General features: G+C 53.1%; 4 protein-coding genes across 4 annotated transcripts; 2 read left to right on the top strand and 2 right to left on the bottom strand.

Moving 5' to 3' along the window:
* Positions 1-10,773: 10,773 nt before the first annotated feature.
* B0T26DRAFT_75207 (uncharacterized protein) lies at positions 10,774-12,091 on the bottom strand. The gene has a single exon (XM_060445477.1). The coding sequence runs from the start codon at positions 11,758-11,760 to the stop codon at positions 10,909-10,911; it is 852 nt and encodes a 283-aa protein (XP_060303418.1). The 5' UTR covers positions 11,761-12,091; the 3' UTR covers positions 10,774-10,908.
* A 707-nt stretch (positions 12,092-12,798) lies between these two features.
* On the top strand, positions 12,799-13,266 carry B0T26DRAFT_633922 (uncharacterized protein; the record flags this gene model as incomplete). The annotated part of the gene is made up of 1 exon (XM_060436582.1): positions 12,799-13,266. A coding segment is annotated over one exon (468 nt), but the record flags the coding sequence as incomplete, so codon positions are not given.
* A 3,207-nt stretch (positions 13,267-16,473) lies between these two features.
* B0T26DRAFT_688876 (uncharacterized protein) lies at positions 16,474-18,117 on the bottom strand. Its single transcript, XM_060441006.1, has 2 exons — positions 17,982-18,117; positions 16,474-17,894 (listed from the first exon to the last, which is right to left on the bottom strand). The coding sequence occupies exon 2, from the start codon at positions 17,754-17,756 to the stop codon at positions 16,932-16,934; it is 825 nt and encodes a 274-aa protein (XP_060303420.1). The 5' UTR covers positions 17,757-17,894; positions 17,982-18,117; the 3' UTR covers positions 16,474-16,931.
* Positions 18,041-19,083, top strand: B0T26DRAFT_688877 (uncharacterized protein; the record flags this gene model as incomplete). Its single annotated transcript, XM_060441007.1, has 1 exon — positions 18,041-19,083. A coding segment is annotated over exon 1 (684 nt), but the record flags the coding sequence as incomplete, so codon positions are not given.
* Positions 19,084-19,105: the final 22 nt, after the last annotated feature.

The following is a 19,105-nucleotide window of genomic DNA, read 5'->3' on the forward strand; positions in this document are numbered from 1 at the left end:
CACAGCTCTGGATTGTGGGGTGCCAAAAGGAAGGCGAGACGTGCCGATTTCGGAGGATGGGAGTCAGACGGGGTAGAAGATCCTTGATGGGAGACTGCATCTGACTGATGCTGACCACGGTCATAATGGACCGGAGGGCCCGCTTGAGCTTGGAGGCGAACAATCTCCGCCTGACGGCGGGCAAGTTCCTCCTCGACGAGAGATTGGTATTGACTATCCATCTGTTCGGGGGTTAGTCGAACTGCCGAATGTCTCCTCGAGCTTGGCCTCCATCTCGTCGCGCTTGACATCGGGGATCATGTTGGCCGGAAGAAACGAGCGCCGGACACGAGGGGAGGATAGAGTTGTTGAAAAGTTGAAAGGCGGAGAGACGCTGGCATTTGAAAGACGGAAACGAGAGAAGTTTTGAAAAGAATTTCAAATTACGGGAGCTTGGCGGGGTTATTTGGCGTGCAGGTGCCCGAGCCCTCTTGGCTTGACCCACTTGTTCCTGGTGCCTCCAGACGTAGACAACTATAGGTCCCCAAAGGCGGAGCTGAGAAAATTATAGGTAGCAAGGTCCCTGAAAGAGGACTAGAAGTGCCCCTTCGCTGGGAAAATTCCGGTAGAAGGGGGAGCAACCGAGGTTTGCGGCTGGGACGGTTGGAAGGAAGCCTCAAGTTTTCGAGGTTATGATCAGAGCCCATAGACGCTGTTTCTCCAATATCGTAGCAAACCGGGTCAAGAAGACCGAGCTCAAATATCATGCTTTTCTTGTGGCAGCTTAGCTTGTCGCCTTCCCTGTGCTGTCCCTGCTACCAGTGCTGTTCCTGCTACCTGTGCTGTCCCTGCTACCTGTGCTGTCCCTGTTACCTGTGCTGCCCCTGTTACCTGTGCTGTCCCTGCTACACTCGGCAAAACTATCTCCTCTGAGCCGGCCCTTCCCTAGATTCCCTCCCTGCCGACACGTGTTATTAGCACAGTCACGGCATCTCCAGGCCGTCCTTGATTAGCGATACTACATACTTGGACACATGAGACAGGTAGCTCAGATAGTTCTCCGACGAAGCACATGTTTTCCAAGAGAATGCAAAATTCGTCAAACACAATCTTCAATTTACTACCAATCCATCCCAAACCACATCTAAAGCTGACCTCCTCAATAGACTCGCCAACCTTCTCATAACCCCCCAGATACCCTCGGAACTGTATTTGGTTGTATGTCTGAACCAACAACCGACTTCGATCATTCTGAAAGACGGCCCTGACAATTTAAATCTAGTGCATGTTTCAGGTCCAGACATTGGAGATTCTCTATTGTTGTGTGCCGAGCCACGACCGACAGTGGATTTGCACAATGAAGCAGTCCAGCCATCGTTGCAAACTCTGCCCGTGCTTCCCCCGAGGGAGAAACGTCGAGCAGTCGCAGACAGGGCGACTGGGGGTGGATAATTATACGCAAAGGTGTGGAATTCGGGTGAACACGCCTAATGATTACCTGGGTATTCATCTCGAAACTAGTGTAAATGCCACTCCAGTGGTTCTTGTTTGGAGACCACAGCAAGCGCCAATTAACAGAGCACGTTGATCTTGCCCAGGACGCAAGCTCGAGGAAGGACACGACCATGTCCACCACGAGCCGCGCCCATCCCTCGGTCGGCCAGCCCATACCTTTGTCGGCAAAAAGGTGAGCTGGAGAGGGGGCTGGGAGATACAATACCTTGGTTACAAGTTTAGGGGTTCGAACCAGATCGCGCCATGGGGTTTGGGGCGATCAACAAGAAAATCCCTCGGTATCTCGCCGATGTTTGTTTTTCTTTAAAAGGCGCACCCCATGAGCCTCAGATTGTGCCTGTTCAAAAGAAAACAAAGATTGATGTATGCCCAGCCATATCAGACTACGGATATCGCCGAATCAAACAGGAGGATATGAACAATCCAACTTCTGGGCTATCCTCCGGTCATCCCCGAGACTTGGGAGGAAGCCAGCGTATTCCTGGCTGGGCAAAACGAAGGCGAGGAAGAGGCTGTGTGGAGATGCAAAAGGGAAGAGTTACAAAGGAAGCACAAGACAAGAAGCAAATGAAAATGAGAAATATACCTTGTCGCGCGCTTTGTGCGGGCCATTCTGCTGCTTCGGCAGAGCCGGAGTCGTCATTGTCTGTGTGTCTGCAGCGTCCTTGAGCAGGGGCGATCAGGTGGGAGCATGGCGACTGGGCCCCTTTGGGGTAGAGCAAGTTCACGCACTCTGTGCGGAATCTAGATGAGGTTTGCTCGTCAACGTCTTTCTATGGTTCTGGAGAAAGAGAGAAAGAGGGAGGGGGCACTTAGCTTGGCGTGCTGACACACAGTATAGTCAAACTAATGCGCAACGCGGGTTGACACTGGTTATACTCGCTGAGGTCTCCCTTCTCTAATGCGATCCGGGCATGGATCTCGTATACGGTTGCTGGTCACTGGCGAAAGGGTTGATTGCCGTTAAATGAGAGGAAGAAGAACAAGAACAAGAAGAAGAAGAAGAACAAGAAGAAGAAGAAGAACAAGAAGAAGAAGAAGAACAAGAAGAAGAAGAAGAACAAGAAGAAGAAGAAGAACAAGAAGAAGAAGAAGAACAAGAAGAAGAAGAAGAACAAGAAGAAGAAGAAGAACAAGAAGAAGAAGAAGAACAAGAAGAAGAAGAAGAAGAAGAACAAGAAGAAGAAGAAGAACAAGAAGAAGAAAGGCAAAACACCTGGAGAAAGTCAGAAACGGAACCGCTGAAGGGAAGAGGAGGGGGGAATGAAATGGGGATCGGCGATATCAAAGTGCTATGCTCGGGCAGGCAAAAGCCGATCTGTTGGCAGAAAAGAAGTTAGCGAAAAACTTGAGAGAGGCGAAAATCAAATGCTCAAGTTCAGGCTAGCAGTGATGAGGAAGGAAGGCATAGACAGTTTGCTAGAGCCCAAAGTTCATGAGCTCATTGCCATGATCCACGAGGAGGTGCCCAGGAAAACCAGACATCCTCCCCTGGGCAGGTGCCTAGGGAATACCCAGACAGCAAATACCCAGACAGCCCGCCCAGGGAATGGAAAGAAGAGAATTGAAGATGTGAAGATGTGCGATCGCAGCAAACAAGAGTAAAAGCAAAAGGTGAGAAGGCGATGTGTGATGTGTGTGAGAAAGGAGAGCAAGCTCGAAAGCAGGAAGAGTGAAGAGATTTCTTCTGACCGGAGACTGGAAGAGAAGCAGGTTTGGCTTTGGGCGGTGGCTGGAAGAAGAGGGAAGAAATTTTTTTGCCGACCGGTGTGTGTGAAGTAGGGTAAAAAATGAAAGACCAAGGCAGGCTGGCAGAGCGCCCGTTGTCAAGGGTGACCTCGAAAAACGAGAAGAAAAAGCTGGGAAAATGAAAATAATTGAAAACCCCTAGAGGATGGAATGTGCGATGATGCTAAGCAAGCATTCATATGATGATGAAGCGAGCGTAAAATACCAAGGCTGTGTTTGATCTCCCCCGCGGTAGGCATACGTACGCGGTAGTGTGTATAGCCTTTGAACCTGGACCGCGGGATGGTGGTTGGAAAAGGGAAAAGGGAAAAGGGAAAAGAAAGAAAAAAGGAAACGGAAAGAAAATTGAACCACTCACCTGGTAATGGACTTACCTGGGAGATGTTGTGGCCAAAAGAACGCGTGCCGGCCGTCGCTCGCAAGGCGAGGGGGAAAAAGAGAAAAATGAAAAAGAATTGGCTGTGCCTGACCCGGTTGGTCTCCATGCCACAAAGAGGCAAGGCATGGAGGTTGGTGAATTGGATCAGGATTTCGATCTGCAAGATGTCATGTTCTTGAAGTGATGGCACTGAATGAGGGAACCATGTTACAAGGCAGACGGATGTTGAAGAAGAGAAAAGGAAAGGAAGAGGGAGAGGCGGGAAAAGTGCCGAGTATTTATTCACAAACAGTTGGTCTATGCACGACCGCGAATTTTGGTGTGGGCCCCGGGGACGCGTTCGAGGAGGAGGGTGCCTCTCATAGGCTAGTCATCGGAGGGGCAGACTGCCAGGAAAGATGGCGGACTCCCCTGGAGCAGCCTGCCCCCGCCTGGCAAACTTCTACCCCCTTCTGGGGACTTCCACCTTGTAGCGCACCCCCTAGGGGCTTTTCCCCTTGCCACGGCGCCCTCCCGAGCCATCTGGCACGCTCGAGACTAGAGGCCGTAGACAATAAAGCCTTTGACTGCAGACGTGACTCCCTCTTGCCCTAGTCAGTGACCCAGCCTGCTCTCGTCGGTGACCCAGCCTACCCTTACCGTTGCTAGGGCGACTTCTTTTACCGTTGTGTGACGCGTGTTTGATTTCTCTGGTGCCTTTTCGGCGTGTCTGCGCCAGACTGCCCCTCGCGTGCCGCAGTCGCGTATTTTGGCACCCGAGGACTCGGCTACCTCGATCTTTGTTGCCCACCCGACTGAGAGAGCAACCGCACCTTTCCCCTACCAGCAGAATGAGGCTCGACCTCACTCTCTTGATAGTGATACTGAAGCTTTCGACAGCAGTCAAACCGGAAAATAACGCCATAGAAGCCACGCGCCGTAGCGAGGAACGTGATTCTCCAGAGAAGCTCGCTCCATGGCAGGTAGGCTGTTTACCGAATGCGAATCAAACCGATCGTCTGTGCCAGGTTTCTATCCAGAAATCCGATGCCAACATATCATGCAGATCGGCAGCCTCATGGCTCTCGAAAGCCCCTCCACTTTCGATAGTTCTGCTCCATGGACGAGGAAATCACCACCACGCTCACAAACAAGCGGACGACCGCTAACAAGAAAACTTTCAGCCGGAGTTAAAACGGAGTTCACCTCGCTTATTTATCCGACACAGCACGGGCTACTTGATTTATCACGACGATTGTCAGTACACCTACAACTTGGACGCTGGCTCCGAGATGCCCTTTTGGACTAGTCACGGCTTGCGGCTTTCGGGGGACGGCGTCATACAGGAAGGGAACGAAAGCAGGTAGCCGTGACAACAGAACTCGGCACCTATTCAAGTCAATTCCAACTGCCTACCAAAGTCCAACTGCCTCCCCAAGTCCAAGAAAGAATTCCCATGCTAATTTGCTTTTTGCCACAGAGCGACTATACTACCTGCCAGTCATGCCATTGCGTCGGCTACCTCGCCCAAGCCCCCGAGATCTCGACCAGCTACTCCTCGAATATACATAGCAGATACATGTCTAAACACTCAGCTCAAAGGCAGTACCATGAGGAAGACTGAGGGCTCGCTCTCTAGTCCGAAAATCTCTCCCGTTTCGCCGCTTTCACCGCCACATTATTCACGAGCGACTTCTTAGACTGGCTGGGGTGGTAAGGCTGTGGCAAAGCACCTCACCCGGAAAAGATGAACAGTGGGATACGAGAAGCTGGTTGAATGATAAAATGTTGGAACATTTGGATCAAGATTCTGCTTTATTAGCTCTGGGATATAGGGGCGGTCTTTATACTAATTACAAAATACTAATCTAAAGTCGCTGCTCGATAGAGTTCACGACTAGTATCACGGCTCAGTCAACGTAAGGAGACAGGGCTGCAGTAATCATTGCTGAATTCGCAGAATCTAAAGATGAAGAAGGAAGCTATGGCAGAGACCACGCAGGACGCGGGAAAATAGGTGGTTGTGGGCCACGTGCCATGTCATGCACGGGCCATGCCGTGACAACTAGGCGTTAGATAGTATAATTGTGAAACACTGGTGGAGCCAGACACCTGGCTCATTTTCTTTTTAAAAAGTTATGCTCGGTATGTTATACCGTCTAAGTCCCGTGCAGAAATGTGCTGTTGATGGCCGTTTAGAGCGGGAGCGGGCCGCTGCATGGAGCAGATACTTCCTAGTAATGTGTAGAAATCTCAAAAGGAGTCTCGCAACCAGAACAACTGCAGTTTCTGAGAGTGGAGGATAGCGAGTGTTTGCACAGCTCCAAATTCCGCGAGCATAACCTTGCAAAATATAAAAAGAATCACGGCACGAGAAACGTCTGGTTGTAAAACACCACCTCACTGCGGTCTAGATGAGAAATTATAGTTACCGCTCCCGAAGACATCTAGATATTGTCAATCACCAGCGGGTAGCAGAAAGCCCAAGCAATCATGAGAAATCCGAGGCATGAAAAAGATAATCAGATTTGGCGACAAGTTGCTGTCTCGACGGCGGCCCGGCCACCTCCCCCTCCCCCTCCCCCAAAGAAAGAAAATCAGACAACCTGTTTGTATTCCTCCAGTCCTCACACCTCCATCATTGTCTCTGCGCCGAGGTGGTAGCCTGAACCTGTGTAAATGTCCTGCCGTTGAAGCATCGATCCCCGTCTGCCTTGTGCCTGTAACTGCCCGCCGTTGAAGCATCGATCCCCGTCTGCCTTGTGCTTGCAACTACCCGCCGTTTTCGTTGTCGCCGTCGCCTTCAGTGGCGAGGCAGTATAATGCGGCGTTGCGCATGAAGGCAAAAAACTGCGGGAGGCGCACCGAGCCGCTCTGGTCAATTGGAGAGGATGCAAATCCACGCATCAGATAGCGTCGTAATCCTCCATCATATCGCCGCCAAGATCGAGTGCGCGCTCTAGTCGGTGATATCTACACTGGTGGAATTTCTTACCGCAGACCGCCCGGTTGCTGGGCCAAGCGGCTGGCGGCGTATAGTCCTTCAAAATCTAGTTTAGATTGAGGTCGCCCTCGAGTCCCTCGCAGGCGCGCACGAGCTTCTCCCGGTTGTCGAAGCTGCCGGTGTCCGCCAGAGGCACACCGAGAGGTGCAAGCTAGATGACGAAAAAGAGTGTGTCAGCAATCATCTAGCGAAGCCGGAGGTTTTCGCTTCAGAAATAGGAAGGGGTAAGTTGGCTTACCATGACATGCTTGTATTTCCTCTTCGTTCAAAAAGGTGCTTCAAATGAGGCACATAACGGTGTACACGCCCGGTGCAGGGACACAACTCTCTTCAAAATGAGAAGAGGCCCACCGATGCTGACGAATCTTGCGGCAGAAGGACTCGTTGCCAAACGGAGTTGTGTTGCGCGGTCTGCGGAAAGAAAATCAGAACGACGGCGAATGACTAGGACGGAGGTGCGAGGCGCAAATTTGAGAGGCTGCGAGGGAAACCGCCCAAGTTCTTAATTTTGCTCTCCCCCGACCTAGAGAGCCCACGTAGGTACCTGGTAGGTACTAGCACTTTACGTGGACAAAATTGGATGGAAGGCACCTGTTTCTCGCTGAAACGCAGGCACGGTCCACCACTTGCTGCCTGGTTTTCCAAGGCGCACGCCAGAACATGCGCAAAAGCCCAACCACGACAAGCTGGAGGACGCCAATATGGCCTGTGTGGCCAGCTTCAGAATAGGGAGGCAGGGCGCGAGGCAAAGCCGGAGAGTATCTGTTGGAATTTGTCAAGCAGAAGGGCCTCGAAGGTTTTAGATAGAGACTTCGCCACCCACTTCGCCACCACAATAGTAGTATAAGAAGGGGCTTCTGGCACTGCCAGAAAGCTAGAGAGAAGAACACACATCTACAATCCATCACTTGAACCACCAGCTTTCGGCGTACAGTTACGCCCTGTTGATTCCAGTACCGGTACCCTGGTGAATCCAAAAGTATCAGAAACATACACGCCCGGTCGGCACAAATACCCGGGGCAAGTGGCCTGATTGTAGGATGTACTCTCGCCCAAGCTCCGGCTATGTAATGAAAGGATCTATATGGCTATCGACGTGAGTCAGGTATTAGAAAACTCACACTTGAGCTTGCCGTAAAAGGGCCGACGCTACCACGACCAAAACGAGCTACACCAGCCAGCGACGCAGTGTGCTGCTCGCGGCGAAGGGGTTACGAGAGCCATGTCATGGCAAGGGGCCCGTGACGCTGCTCAGCGTCGAGTTCCACAGACAAGCACATGTGTTCGCGCGAGAACCGGTGCTTTTATAGTGAGGTCTTATAGTGAGGTCAAGTTTCTAAGATCCCTGATTGCTGACCCGAGTCTGCGGTCTTTACCCTAATCACCTCAGCTGGATGCCCCGGAAGCCGACAGACGGGACGCAGAACCAGTTTCTCGGCGCTACATTGTTTATGGACAATAGGACGCGAGAATCATTGGAGAAGATTATGAGTCTTTATCAGGCCAACAGCTAAGCCGGCTCGGCGGTTGAGGGGAATTGATTAGTGGCTTGGGAAACATGTAAAATTTTTGGGCCTAACTATGTTAGAAGAAATTGTGTGCTTAAAATATCTGGGGAATGTATCCGTATGATGCTGGGAACTGAAAATGCCGTTGCTCTTGATTAGCTGGATATCGTACCAAGCCGAGCGTTGGCTAAAGTCTGGGAAAGGCTCGTCGGTAAGTTCCCAGCGGAAAAGAAGGTAGAAAGCCACTGCGCCGAGAAGGCAGAACTGGAGATTCCGGTTCCGTAAGGCACCAGCCGTCTCGAGCCGGCCGTGCTGGTTTTGCTTGCCGGCACGAGTTGTCATGATGGGCGGCATACAGCGGGTAGGGCCTTCGTCAACAAACTCGAAAGTAAATAGATCCGAGAGCTCTAGAGCACGACGGTTACCACCACGAGTAAGCATATAGTGGCTGAGAAGGATATCGACCATTGTGCGGAGGTGGCACTCTGGCGACTCGCTAGACTGTGCCCAAAGCTCCTGGCACACCCGTAAAAGCTGTGGCTCTGTATACCCATCGAGGAGTGTATCGCGGCCTTGGTCGGCATAGTTGGCCTTGTCGCGTGCCGCATCCCGGCGCTGCAAGGCCTCGATGTAGTCTCGTACGCTGTGCTCGCGGGGGGACGGGTGGCTGTTCATCCCTAGAGCCCTCTGGGCACAATAGAGGTCGGTAACGGCCGTGACATAGCTCCGGACCGATCGCCATGCAAGCCGAGTAGCCGCACGAGGTGTCTCGGCAGCCGTTTTGTAGCTCTTGCCTCTGAGTGGCCGCTGTGCCACACACTCGACGAGGAAGAGGGGCTTCCACAGTTAGATTTATTATAAAATATTGAGGATTATAATTACGACATCCGTCTAGTACATGTTGGAAACCTTTCTCTGGCTCAGAACTGGCATTCATTTTGCTAATACAGAAGAGATCGAGCCTCTATGTTTATCCGGCAAGGAAAAGGGTGGTTCTGAGCATTTCTACCTCAAGCATGTTCGTTCTCTTTGTCTATTCTAGGACCAACTGCAACTGCTATATGTATTATCAAAGCAAAATGGTTTACATCTAGTACTAAGTAGATACTGGATGAAGGAAGTTAACTATGTGCTGCGGAACAACAAAAAAGCCAAACAATTGAACGGCTTCTGAAAATTCATGTAATTAATGAGATGGGGCTCATCAAGTAACACGCCGTGGCCAACATTAGTAACTAGTGCCAATGATATGACAGCATAAATCTGACCCGCAACTGGGCAAAGGGTCCAATCTACACTCGATAGCTGCCTCGCGGTATAGTTTGTCTTGGTACGTGTGACTCAATTTTCGACTACCTTGAACGGAACAGCAAAGTTCTGGTTGCCCCTATTCTCAATTGGCAGGGACCCCACAGTCCTCTAATTGGAACCTGGTAAACAAAACAATCACCTGGCATGGTTCTCTGCGGCTGCGGACATACAATGCCCCTCGCGTATTCGCAAAGCTAAAGTAACAGTATTTTAGCGGAACCCCCGAACGCATTTCTCCTTGGCTGGACACAAATCACCATTTGAACGTGGGGGGTGGTTCATCCCGAGTCTTGGTGGCCGTCGAGCGACCCCTGCCGTGTCCCCACATCCGCTCGCCCAGGCAACACCATGCCGCTGGCAGGGCACCACTGACCTCGAAACGGGACCCACCCACACGGGACCAGACCCCTCAGCCTGCCCAAGTGTGGGTGCCCGGGTAAGGGAAGCAGCACGATTGAGGGATTGAGGCGGCACAGCCGAAAATCGTGAAAGATAATTAATTATTGTTGGAAAAAGCTTCGGTGACGAGGTAAGGCGGACCGGTTTTCGGCTTCAGGTATCGTGAAACCAACATTCCATCTTCGCACGTCTCCAGCTTCGAGTCCAAGGGACGGTCTGAAGTCAACAAACTCAACACACTTCCTCGGGTGGCGCAACGAGACACTACACCCTGCCCTCTCCCGTATGCAGTTTCAACCGAGGGACACGGAGAAAGATATAACCTTGATTCCTTCACGAGCCTTGTTATAATGACAAACTCGACCACTCAGAGTGGCAAACAAGGCAGCATCTGGCAGCTGGCAGCCGTCGGACATTGGGACGGGGTTTCATGCTAAGACAGGGGCTGTTTATGCTTATTACCTTATCGAGCTCGAGTTTTTGCGGGAATGGGGGTCTTTGGGAGACTGAGACGGGTCCCTGTAAATAAAAGGTTCCCAGGGGCCTGGTCGGTGGCTGCATTTGGCAGTGCGGCCGCCGTTTGGTGCAATGCTTGGCCTGCCAAGACGGAAGCCCGAGGCACTTTGGAAAGCTTTGCTGCTGCCTCTGCTCCTGCTGCCTCTGCTCTTGCTGCCTCTGCTTCTGCTGCCTCTGCTTCTGCTGGCCGGCCGACCTCGACGATGTCATAGGGCCGTGGAAAGCACGGGGTTGCGCTGGTGCGGTCTGGACACTTTGGAGAGTCTCAGAAGAATGCGCACACCCGCGTCTTGCCTGCATCTGCTCCAGTGATACTTTTGGGGATGGCAGAGCCAATTGGCTGCTGGCGCGGGAGGGCAGGAGACTGGTGTGCAGCTGCAGGCTCCCATCTGTCTGGGGAAGGAGCTAGCTGGCAGGAAACCATGATGAGTAAAAATACCCAACAAAGCCGACGGGCGGACAGCCTCGATATCTAGCATTCGTCCCTGCCCGAGATATTGAAAGAAGTTCCTGGCATCTAACCAGAAAAGCCCGAACACAAGACAGACGACACAGCTAAACGGTCCGAACTATCCGCAGTGCAGTGCTGCATGATCGGTTGGGCGTGCGTGATCACCAAAACACCGCCGAGTTGCACTTGAGATGATGAGCAAGCGAAAGAAGGATAGCGCGGATTTCCCACCGCGTAGGGCGGAAACAAGAGCTCGTCTTGCGGACCGTGTGCGCGGTGCGGTGGAGGTTGTAAGGCGACTCGAAACAAGAAACCGGAGCGTTGCAGTTCCAGGCACCTCAAATCTCTCCAATTCCCCTGAGGTGGAGGCGGCCCCTGGGGATGGGCGTTTGGACGTCACAGGTGGAGCACAGACCAAGCCCCAGCGCAGGGGCGGTGGGGGGGTTTCTTCCCGCCCGCAGTAGCGGCGAGCTTGCTTTCCTGTCGTGCCTGCCTTGATGAACGTTGACAGCTCCGGACCAGCTGGGAACAGTTGCAGAGCCCCCCAAAACCACCCCGCGGCAGCTGACAGCCAGCCTGTGCAGGGGACACACTCCGGCCGGACAGGCACCCCGTGAAAGTTGACGTCGCAGGCCCCTTCTCTCCTGCTCGTGTCTGGGACTGCCCCGCCATGTCCAATCCAATCCACCCACAGTGCACACCAAAGTCGCTTAGCCAATTCGGACGACGAGAAGTCGCTGCCCCATCGTTTCGCATCTGGGATGCCTTTTGCTGCCAGCGATGCTGCGCCGCCTCTAGACTGCCATCCAGGCCTTGCCTGACGTCGCCGTTGAGTCGAGTCGAGTCTAATGCAGCCCTTTGCGGCCCTTTGCGCCATCCGAGTCTCAGGCACAGAAATGCGGAACGAAATGCCTCCGACATCATCACCACCGTCACTCACCATCAACCTCGACACAGCTAATATGGCCATCGCCACGAATGGCTCTCGTCACAATGGCATTCGAGCTCGGCCACAACGGCCGCTTTCCACCGATCACCTTCTTGGCCCGCGGTGATCGGCCCTCGCTCGCCTGGTTTCTTGCGCACTCGAGGCTTATCCAGAGCCCACACCATGCAGGCGAGGCGGCTTGCCTCGAGAGCACCCCGGCGCCGATCCGACTCGGCGACCCGGTGCGTCGCATCCTACATAGTACACACAGCAGCACACAAGCTCAGTAGGTACGTACACACAGCAGCACACGAGCTCAGTAGGTACGTACACACGCCGCTCGGCCTCGATCCTCCCGTCGCCCAGCAAGAGCTGACCCCCTCGCCCATCCCACAGCCCCGACCTCAATTCACTGCAGGGCGCCCAGCAACTCTTGGCATGTCTGGAAGCCCTGCCCAACGTCCGGGTGTCATGTAGCCGCACTGAACTTGAGCTCGTGGAAACATCATACCGCGATAAAGACTATGGATCACCCGGGCACTGCTGCGATGATCGCCTCGGCGTTTCCTCTGGTGTCCTTCTCGTCCGTCCTTTCCCTTTCTCCCGCCTCGCTTCTGTTCTCTCTCTCTTCCCTTCTTTCCTTGGCTCAGTCCAAGCATCACCGAGTCCGTAAACATCCTCCTCTGGTGTGTTGTTTGCGTTCGACACGGTGATATTTTGTCATTCTTTTCTTGTGCGGAGCCGGATACTCGTCAACCATTTGTTCCTCTTCTTCAGAGCGCCAGTCGTTCACTTTTATATATCGACTTGACTCCTTCGACTAGTCTGTCTTTGCTATCCACCACCCATTTCATAATCTCAGCCAAGACGCGGCTCTCAGCCAAGATGCGGCTCTCAACCTCCGCTGCGCTGGCCATGGCCGGCCTTGCTCGCTTCGCGACGGCTACAGAACCGATGATGCCCGCCCCGCCTATGCCGCAAATCATCACCTCGACCGTCGTTACCACAATGTATGTCACCATGTCGACCACGATGCACGAGACTGTCGTCACGACAAATTTCTACACCGTCTCGACCACGATGCATGAGACCGTCAAGGAGACAGTTCACATCACCGTGCCTACTACGATCAAGGAGACAGTGAAGGAGACGATACACGTCACCATACCGACCACGATCAAGGAAACAGTGCACGTCACAATCCCGACCACGATCAAGGAAACAGTGCACGTCACAATCCCGACCACAATCAACAAGACAGTCAAGGAAACAGTACATGTGACCATCCCGACTACCATCAAGGAGACGGTTCATGTTACCATTCCCACGACAATCAAGGAGACGGTCCACGTCACCATCCCGACAACCATCAAGGAAACCGTCCACGTCACCATCCCGACCACAATCAAGCAAACGGTCCATGTCACTATCCCGACAACCATCAAGGAGACGGTCCACGTCACGATTCCCACCACCGTAAAGGAAACGGTCCATGTGACTATCCCCACGACAGTCAAGGAAACGGTCCACGTCACCATTCCTGTGACCAAGGACGTGGTGAAAACGGTCGACATCCCGACCACCGTCAAGGAGACCGTCAAGGAGACTGTCCACATTACCGTCCCGGTCACCGAGGTGAAATCGCAGCTCGTTACGACTACTATCAAGGAGACTGTCAAGGAAACCGTTCACATTACGATACCCATCACCAAGACCGAGGTCAAAGAGCACTTCGTCACCTCTCTCGTCACCAAGGTCGAGGAAGAGCTGGTCACCAAGACCGACATCAGAGAGCAGCTGGTTACCAAGACTGATATCAAGCAGGAGCTGGTCACCAAGACAGACGTCAGAGAGCAGCTGGTTACCAAGACTGACGTCAAGGAAGAGCTCGTCACCAAAACCGACATCAAGGAGAAACTTGTCACCGCCATCGTGACGAGCATCCACGAGACGATCGTCAGCGTCCCAGTCACGGTGACCAAGGTTGATGTGCAGAAAGAAGTCGTCACTTTCCCCGTCACCAAGGTGATAACTAGCGTCGAGAAGCAGTTCGTCACGGTGCCCGTCACGCGGACCGAAACCGAGCACATGGTGGTCACGAGCGTCCTGAGGCAGCTCGTCACCGTCAGCGTCCCTGTTGTCCAGACCGAGATCCAGACCAAGGTGGAGGAGAAGATTGTCACCAGTGTCGACGTCGAAAACAACACGATCGTCAAGACTGAAGTTATTCACAACACCGTCGTCCAGACAGAGCTCAAGGAGAATACCGTGGTTCAGACCGAGGTGGTTCACAACACCGTGGTCCAAACAGAGGTCAAGGAGAACGTCGTCACACAGACCGACGTTGAGAAGGCGACGGTGACGGTCCCGGTCACGCTGACTGTGACGTCAGTCAGGGAGATGATTGTGACCAAGGTCAACGAAGAGAAGGAAGTTGTCACCATCTCTGTCACAAGTGTTCGTGAGATGGTCGTAACGCAGACCGAGTTCAACTACCGCACCGTGACGGTGGAGAGCATGGCTGTCCAGACCGAGACCATGCATGAGGTGGTTACCGAGGTTATCAACGAGGCTGGCTACGTCAGCACGTCCACCGTGACGGTTCACATGACTGTCACGGATGTGCGCCAGATGGTGACAACCAGCATCGAGACGATGCACGAGGTGGTCACGGAGACAGTCAACAACGGGCTTGCATACTACGGCACTGGATACTCCACCAGTACGGTGACGGTCCACATGACGGTGGCACCCCCTGAGTGTCTCATTGCCACTCACGTCATGCCACCGCCCTCGCACCACACGGTGGTAGTCGTCACCGAGGAGGAGTCGTTGCAGATTTCCCATCCCGTGGTTGGGCCAGTCCATGTCTCGCCTCCTCTGGTCGTGGGTCCACACGTGGTGTTGCCTCCGCAGGTGGCACCGCCGCACATCATGCCTGCGAAGGCTGCAACCCCGCATCTTGTGGCTCCCCAGGCCAAGGTCACAACCGAACACGCCATGCCGCCGCGCGCAACAGCGACACCCCGCGGCCCGATGCGAGCGATGCGCTTCTTCCGCTCGTGAGGAGCACCTAGTAGGCGATGAAGGCTGTTGATGTAACGATACCCAGTGCATATTAGTGTGTGTGTGGCCCTTAAACCTTCTTGATTCTGTTGTTGTTTATCTGTGCGCTAGAGGACAGACTTCACAGAGGATCCCCTCTTTTTTGTCGCGGTAGGAGACGGACGGACCCTGTTATTCAGATTGCCAGACAATGGCGGCGGCCCAGCGGCGGGCTCGCTGGGCAACGGATGGAGGACTCTTTCTTGTTTCTTTTGTGTTTTTCACCTTTATGCTTTAACGAGTAAGTACATATAATCCATGTCTGTGCGTGTCGGAGTGTAGGCAACGGTCTTAGACGAGAATTCTGGGGCGAGGAAAAGGTCTACGTTCACTTGGCATAGCGCTGGGAAAGCTCAACGACGAGCACCTGTGGACGAGATAGAAGTAGATATCGACGAAGTATATATAGTGACACGGTGTGGGTAGGTCAGTCGAGAAAAGAACGATAATTTGCTTCTACGTCACCCAAAAAGCGAGCGAGATACATATACATGTACTTTACCTCGGCTGTTGCCGGTCGGTAGTCGGCTACTAATTTATATGCTTCCATGCTGATCTGCGCTAATAGGGAATCTTGTTCTTCATTATCTGAAAGTGTTAGATTCACCAGGGTACCGGTACTGGACTCAACAGGGCGTGGCTGCACGCCGAAAACTGGTGGTTCAAGTGATGGATTGTAGATGTCTGTTCTTCTCTCTAGCTTTCTGGTAGTGCTAGAAAGCCCGTTCTTATACTACTATTGTGGTGGCGAAGTTGGTGGCGAAGTCTCTATCTAGAACCTTCGAGGCCCTTCTGCTTGACAAATTCCAACAGAAAGTTCTTTCGACGAGACGGTGGAATTGTTTTTAATTTTCGACGTACTTCGAGAGCCTTTGAACACTCATCACAGAAAGTACACTCAGCCGTATAAAATCCTTCTATATCCCTTTGATATACCATTCTGGTGGCCATGTCGTTCTAGCCGGAAATGCTCCATATCGACCCTTTACCCGTCTAAGAGAAAATTTTAAGTGCTCTTCAGTTCGATATATTCAGCATCGGAGAGCTGTGCTATGGGATTGCTGTCTTTTGATTTCATCGATCTGGCCCCTGTTGGAATGTGGGCCTCGAAGGAGCCAGGCAGAGGATTTGCTGCCCACTTCGCGACCTACCTCGCAGCCTAAATCGCGACCTACTTCGCGACCTACCTCGCAGCCTAAATCGCGACCTACTTCGCGACCTACTTCGCCACCTATTTCGCCACCACAATAGCAGTATAAAAGGGGAGCTCTCTTGCACTGCCAGAAAGGGAGAGGAAGAACATATACAGAACAATCCATCACTTGAACCACCAGTTTTCGGCGTACAGCTACGCCCTGTTGCTTCCAGTACCGGTACCCTGGTGAATCCAACAGCCCCTAACCCATTGTAATCTAGTGTTTTTGTTGGAATTTGTCAAGCAGAAGGGCCTCGAAGGTTCTAGATAGAGACTTCGCCACCAACTTCGCCACCACAATAGTAGTATAAGAACGGGCTTTCTGGCACTGCCAGAAAGCTAGAGAGAAGAACAGACATCTGCAATCCATCACTTGAACCACCAGTTTTCGGCGTGCAGCCACGCCCTGTTGAGTCCAGTACCGGTACCCTGGTAAACCCAACAGTTTTTCTTTTTGTTGCTTATGATCGAAGATGACAGCGCATTGAATTGTCTATTTAGGCTAGACGAAAGGTTGAGAGAACGAAGCCGAAGGCTCCCTTATATAGACCCTGTTGCCCTGCGCCTCCTGCCGCCGCCTCCGCCGCCTATTGTTCTGTTAGAACGTGAGATGACGAAGTCGACTGTGGCTTGAAGGGGGGGTTAAAGTGGCTCAAATATGGGCGACACTTTTCTTTCCTTTTTTCTCTTGGGCGACCATGATATTGGCATACATGCCCAACTTTTTCTAACGCGGTGGCGTTCTTTTTCTGTTATACTAGGGCCACATGACAACTCCGGCAAGGGATAGATGAAAATGCAAACTAAATACGCATAGAACCTATGGAATTATTTGTTCCACTTAGGCGGAGGCGGACTCCCGTACAAGTTCCGAGGAAAGAAAATTAAAACCGTTCTCCCGATAAATCGGCCCTCAGTTCAAGTTCCGGTCATGTTCATAGATGTCTCTTCGAACGTAGACACCAGCCAGATTTGCAACCATCTCGGCAGCCGCCTGCGGGTCCGCGGCATCCATCAGGACAGGAACGACGCATAAGCTGGCGGCAAAGGCCATCGGGAACCAGTTGAGAACTCCCTCGATTGTCGACTCTGCGCTCTGGGACAGCGAGCCGAGAAGACTAAGCGTCGAGAAGAGCACGGTTCCTCCAAACAGCCTCCGCTGCAGGTTATTGGGGCGTTGCATGAGCTCTAGGACGAACAACACTGACACTGCCGTGCCCCAGGCCGCGTAGGCCATGGCCCAGTACCCGTTGTCAATGAAGTCGCTGCTCCGTAGAGGTGGAATCGCTGCGCTCGCCGCGACTGAGATCCCGGCGGCAAGATGCTCTGCCACGTCGAGGGCCGCGTGTGGATGCCGGACCGCGGCGGCCATGGGGAGGGCGGCGATCCCAGAGCAGATCGCCGCTGTGGCGGCTATCTTGCATAATACTCTGGGCCTGCTGGCGTTCGGTCCATGGTACCGGCGGCTATGTGTGGTTTCGCGCATGGCCTGTCTCAGAGCTGGACTTGGCATTCTGAGTAGGTTGTATGATTCCACGTGTCTCAATAAGTGCATGGCAAATGACAAGCCACCCTCAAATGCTGGAAGCTCTTCACACGCCAGCAGTGTATTCCTCTCACATGTCCTCTCGGGCTTGTCTAGGTGGTTGCTGTGAACCAATGTCAGCGTTTGTTTGGGAAAGGCCACCGGGACATGGCGTAGACGACGTCTGGGTAGAAGGGCGTAGGAGGAGGCCATGGTCGCCAGACCTTGTGCCGGAAAACAGACGGCCTTGGATTTCCGGGGCCCGTGCCATAAAGGGGAGAGGAATGTCGTAAGCAAGGTGTCCGTTTCGGTAACCTTGAAGGCAAGGTGTCCGTGTCGGCACCCTTGGAGGTAAGGTGTTGGTATCAGCAACCTTGGAGATAAGGTGTCCGTGTCGGTAACCTTGGAGGCAGGGTGTCCGTGTCGGCACCCTTGGAGGCACCCTTGGAGGCAAGGTGTCCGTGTCGGTAACCTTGGAGGCTAGTTGTCGGTATCAGCAACCTTGGAAGCAAGGTGTTCGTGTCGACACCCTTGGAGGCACCCTTGGAGGCAAGGTGTTCGTGTCGGCACCCTTGGAGGCACCCTTGGAGGCAAGGTGTCGGTGTGATGCAAAAACAAGACAGAGCCCTGCACGCTTGCTGGATGAGGCCCCGATCAAGAGGTTGGCAAAAAGGGCAGAGAGCTATTTTGTTCCTGCCCGGAACTTTGCAATTCCAATTCCCTGGTTAGGATTAGATGCGGGGTATGCTGATTTCTTGTCGACGCAAAGCTCTGTTCCCGGTGCTGTTGCGGCGTGGCTCGGGGTTTTCAGCTTGCGCACCAGACTGCGTCTACTCAACTTCTCCAATCTATGGGCCACTTCGCCATCTTGACTGCCAACAAGCCACGACGGGCAGCTATCTCGAAACCTACAATGGACCCTATTACCGTCGTTGGCGCAGCGACCCAGATCTTCGGTCTGTGCAATGCTATCCTGAAGACCCTTAAAACCTCCGCCCAGTCCAAAGTACTCCAGCCGGGCTTGCGATTGAGTGTTCAAATCCTTCACCAGACACTCGAGAGTTCGCTAGCGGTATATGAAGCCCTCGCAGAGGAGCTAGAGATATTAGACGAAGACATCAGCCAGCAGCTCCTACCCGAGCCAACTAGACCGGACACACTCCCCGACCTCGTCTTCGCGAGCATATCGACCCTGGAAGAAATGAACTCCCTCTTTCTTCGTCTACAGACCCAAAGCGACAGCGGAATATCCAGGTTGGCAGCAGCGCGGATAGAAGAGCGGTGGGAATCGAGAGAGAGCATCCGCGTTGAAGCTGCCCGGCTGGAGGAGTGGTACATCCTTGTTCGGAGGTCGAAGTGTCTCTATCACGCTGACAGCCTCCATAGCTTGCAGGAACTCGAACGTTTCGTCGACGACAACCGCGCCAAGAAACTCGCTCTCAGATCCGCCGACGACGTCTACAAAGCATCCGGGGCATTAATATGCCATGTGGGTAGACTGGGCGAGACGGAGCACAACGATAAAGCGGAAGGGTGGGCGCCAAATAAAATGGCCTCGTTCA

This window comes from Lasiosphaeria miniovina, assembly GCF_030549165.1.
Source record: "Lasiosphaeria miniovina strain SMH2392-1A chromosome Unknown B0T26scaffold_1, whole genome shotgun sequence".
NCBI classification, from domain to species: domain Eukaryota; kingdom Fungi; phylum Ascomycota; class Sordariomycetes; order Sordariales; family Lasiosphaeriaceae; genus Lasiosphaeria; species Lasiosphaeria miniovina.

Excerpts from the sequence above, each read along its gene's own strand:
- B0T26DRAFT_688876 (XM_060441006.1), bottom strand. The coding sequence starts at position 17,756 with ATGGCCTCCTCCTACGCCCTTCTACCCAGACGTCGTCTACGCCATGTC.
- B0T26DRAFT_75207 (XM_060445477.1), bottom strand. The coding sequence starts at position 11,760 with ATGGCCATATTAGCTGTGTCGAGGTTGATGGTGAGTGACGGTGGTGAT.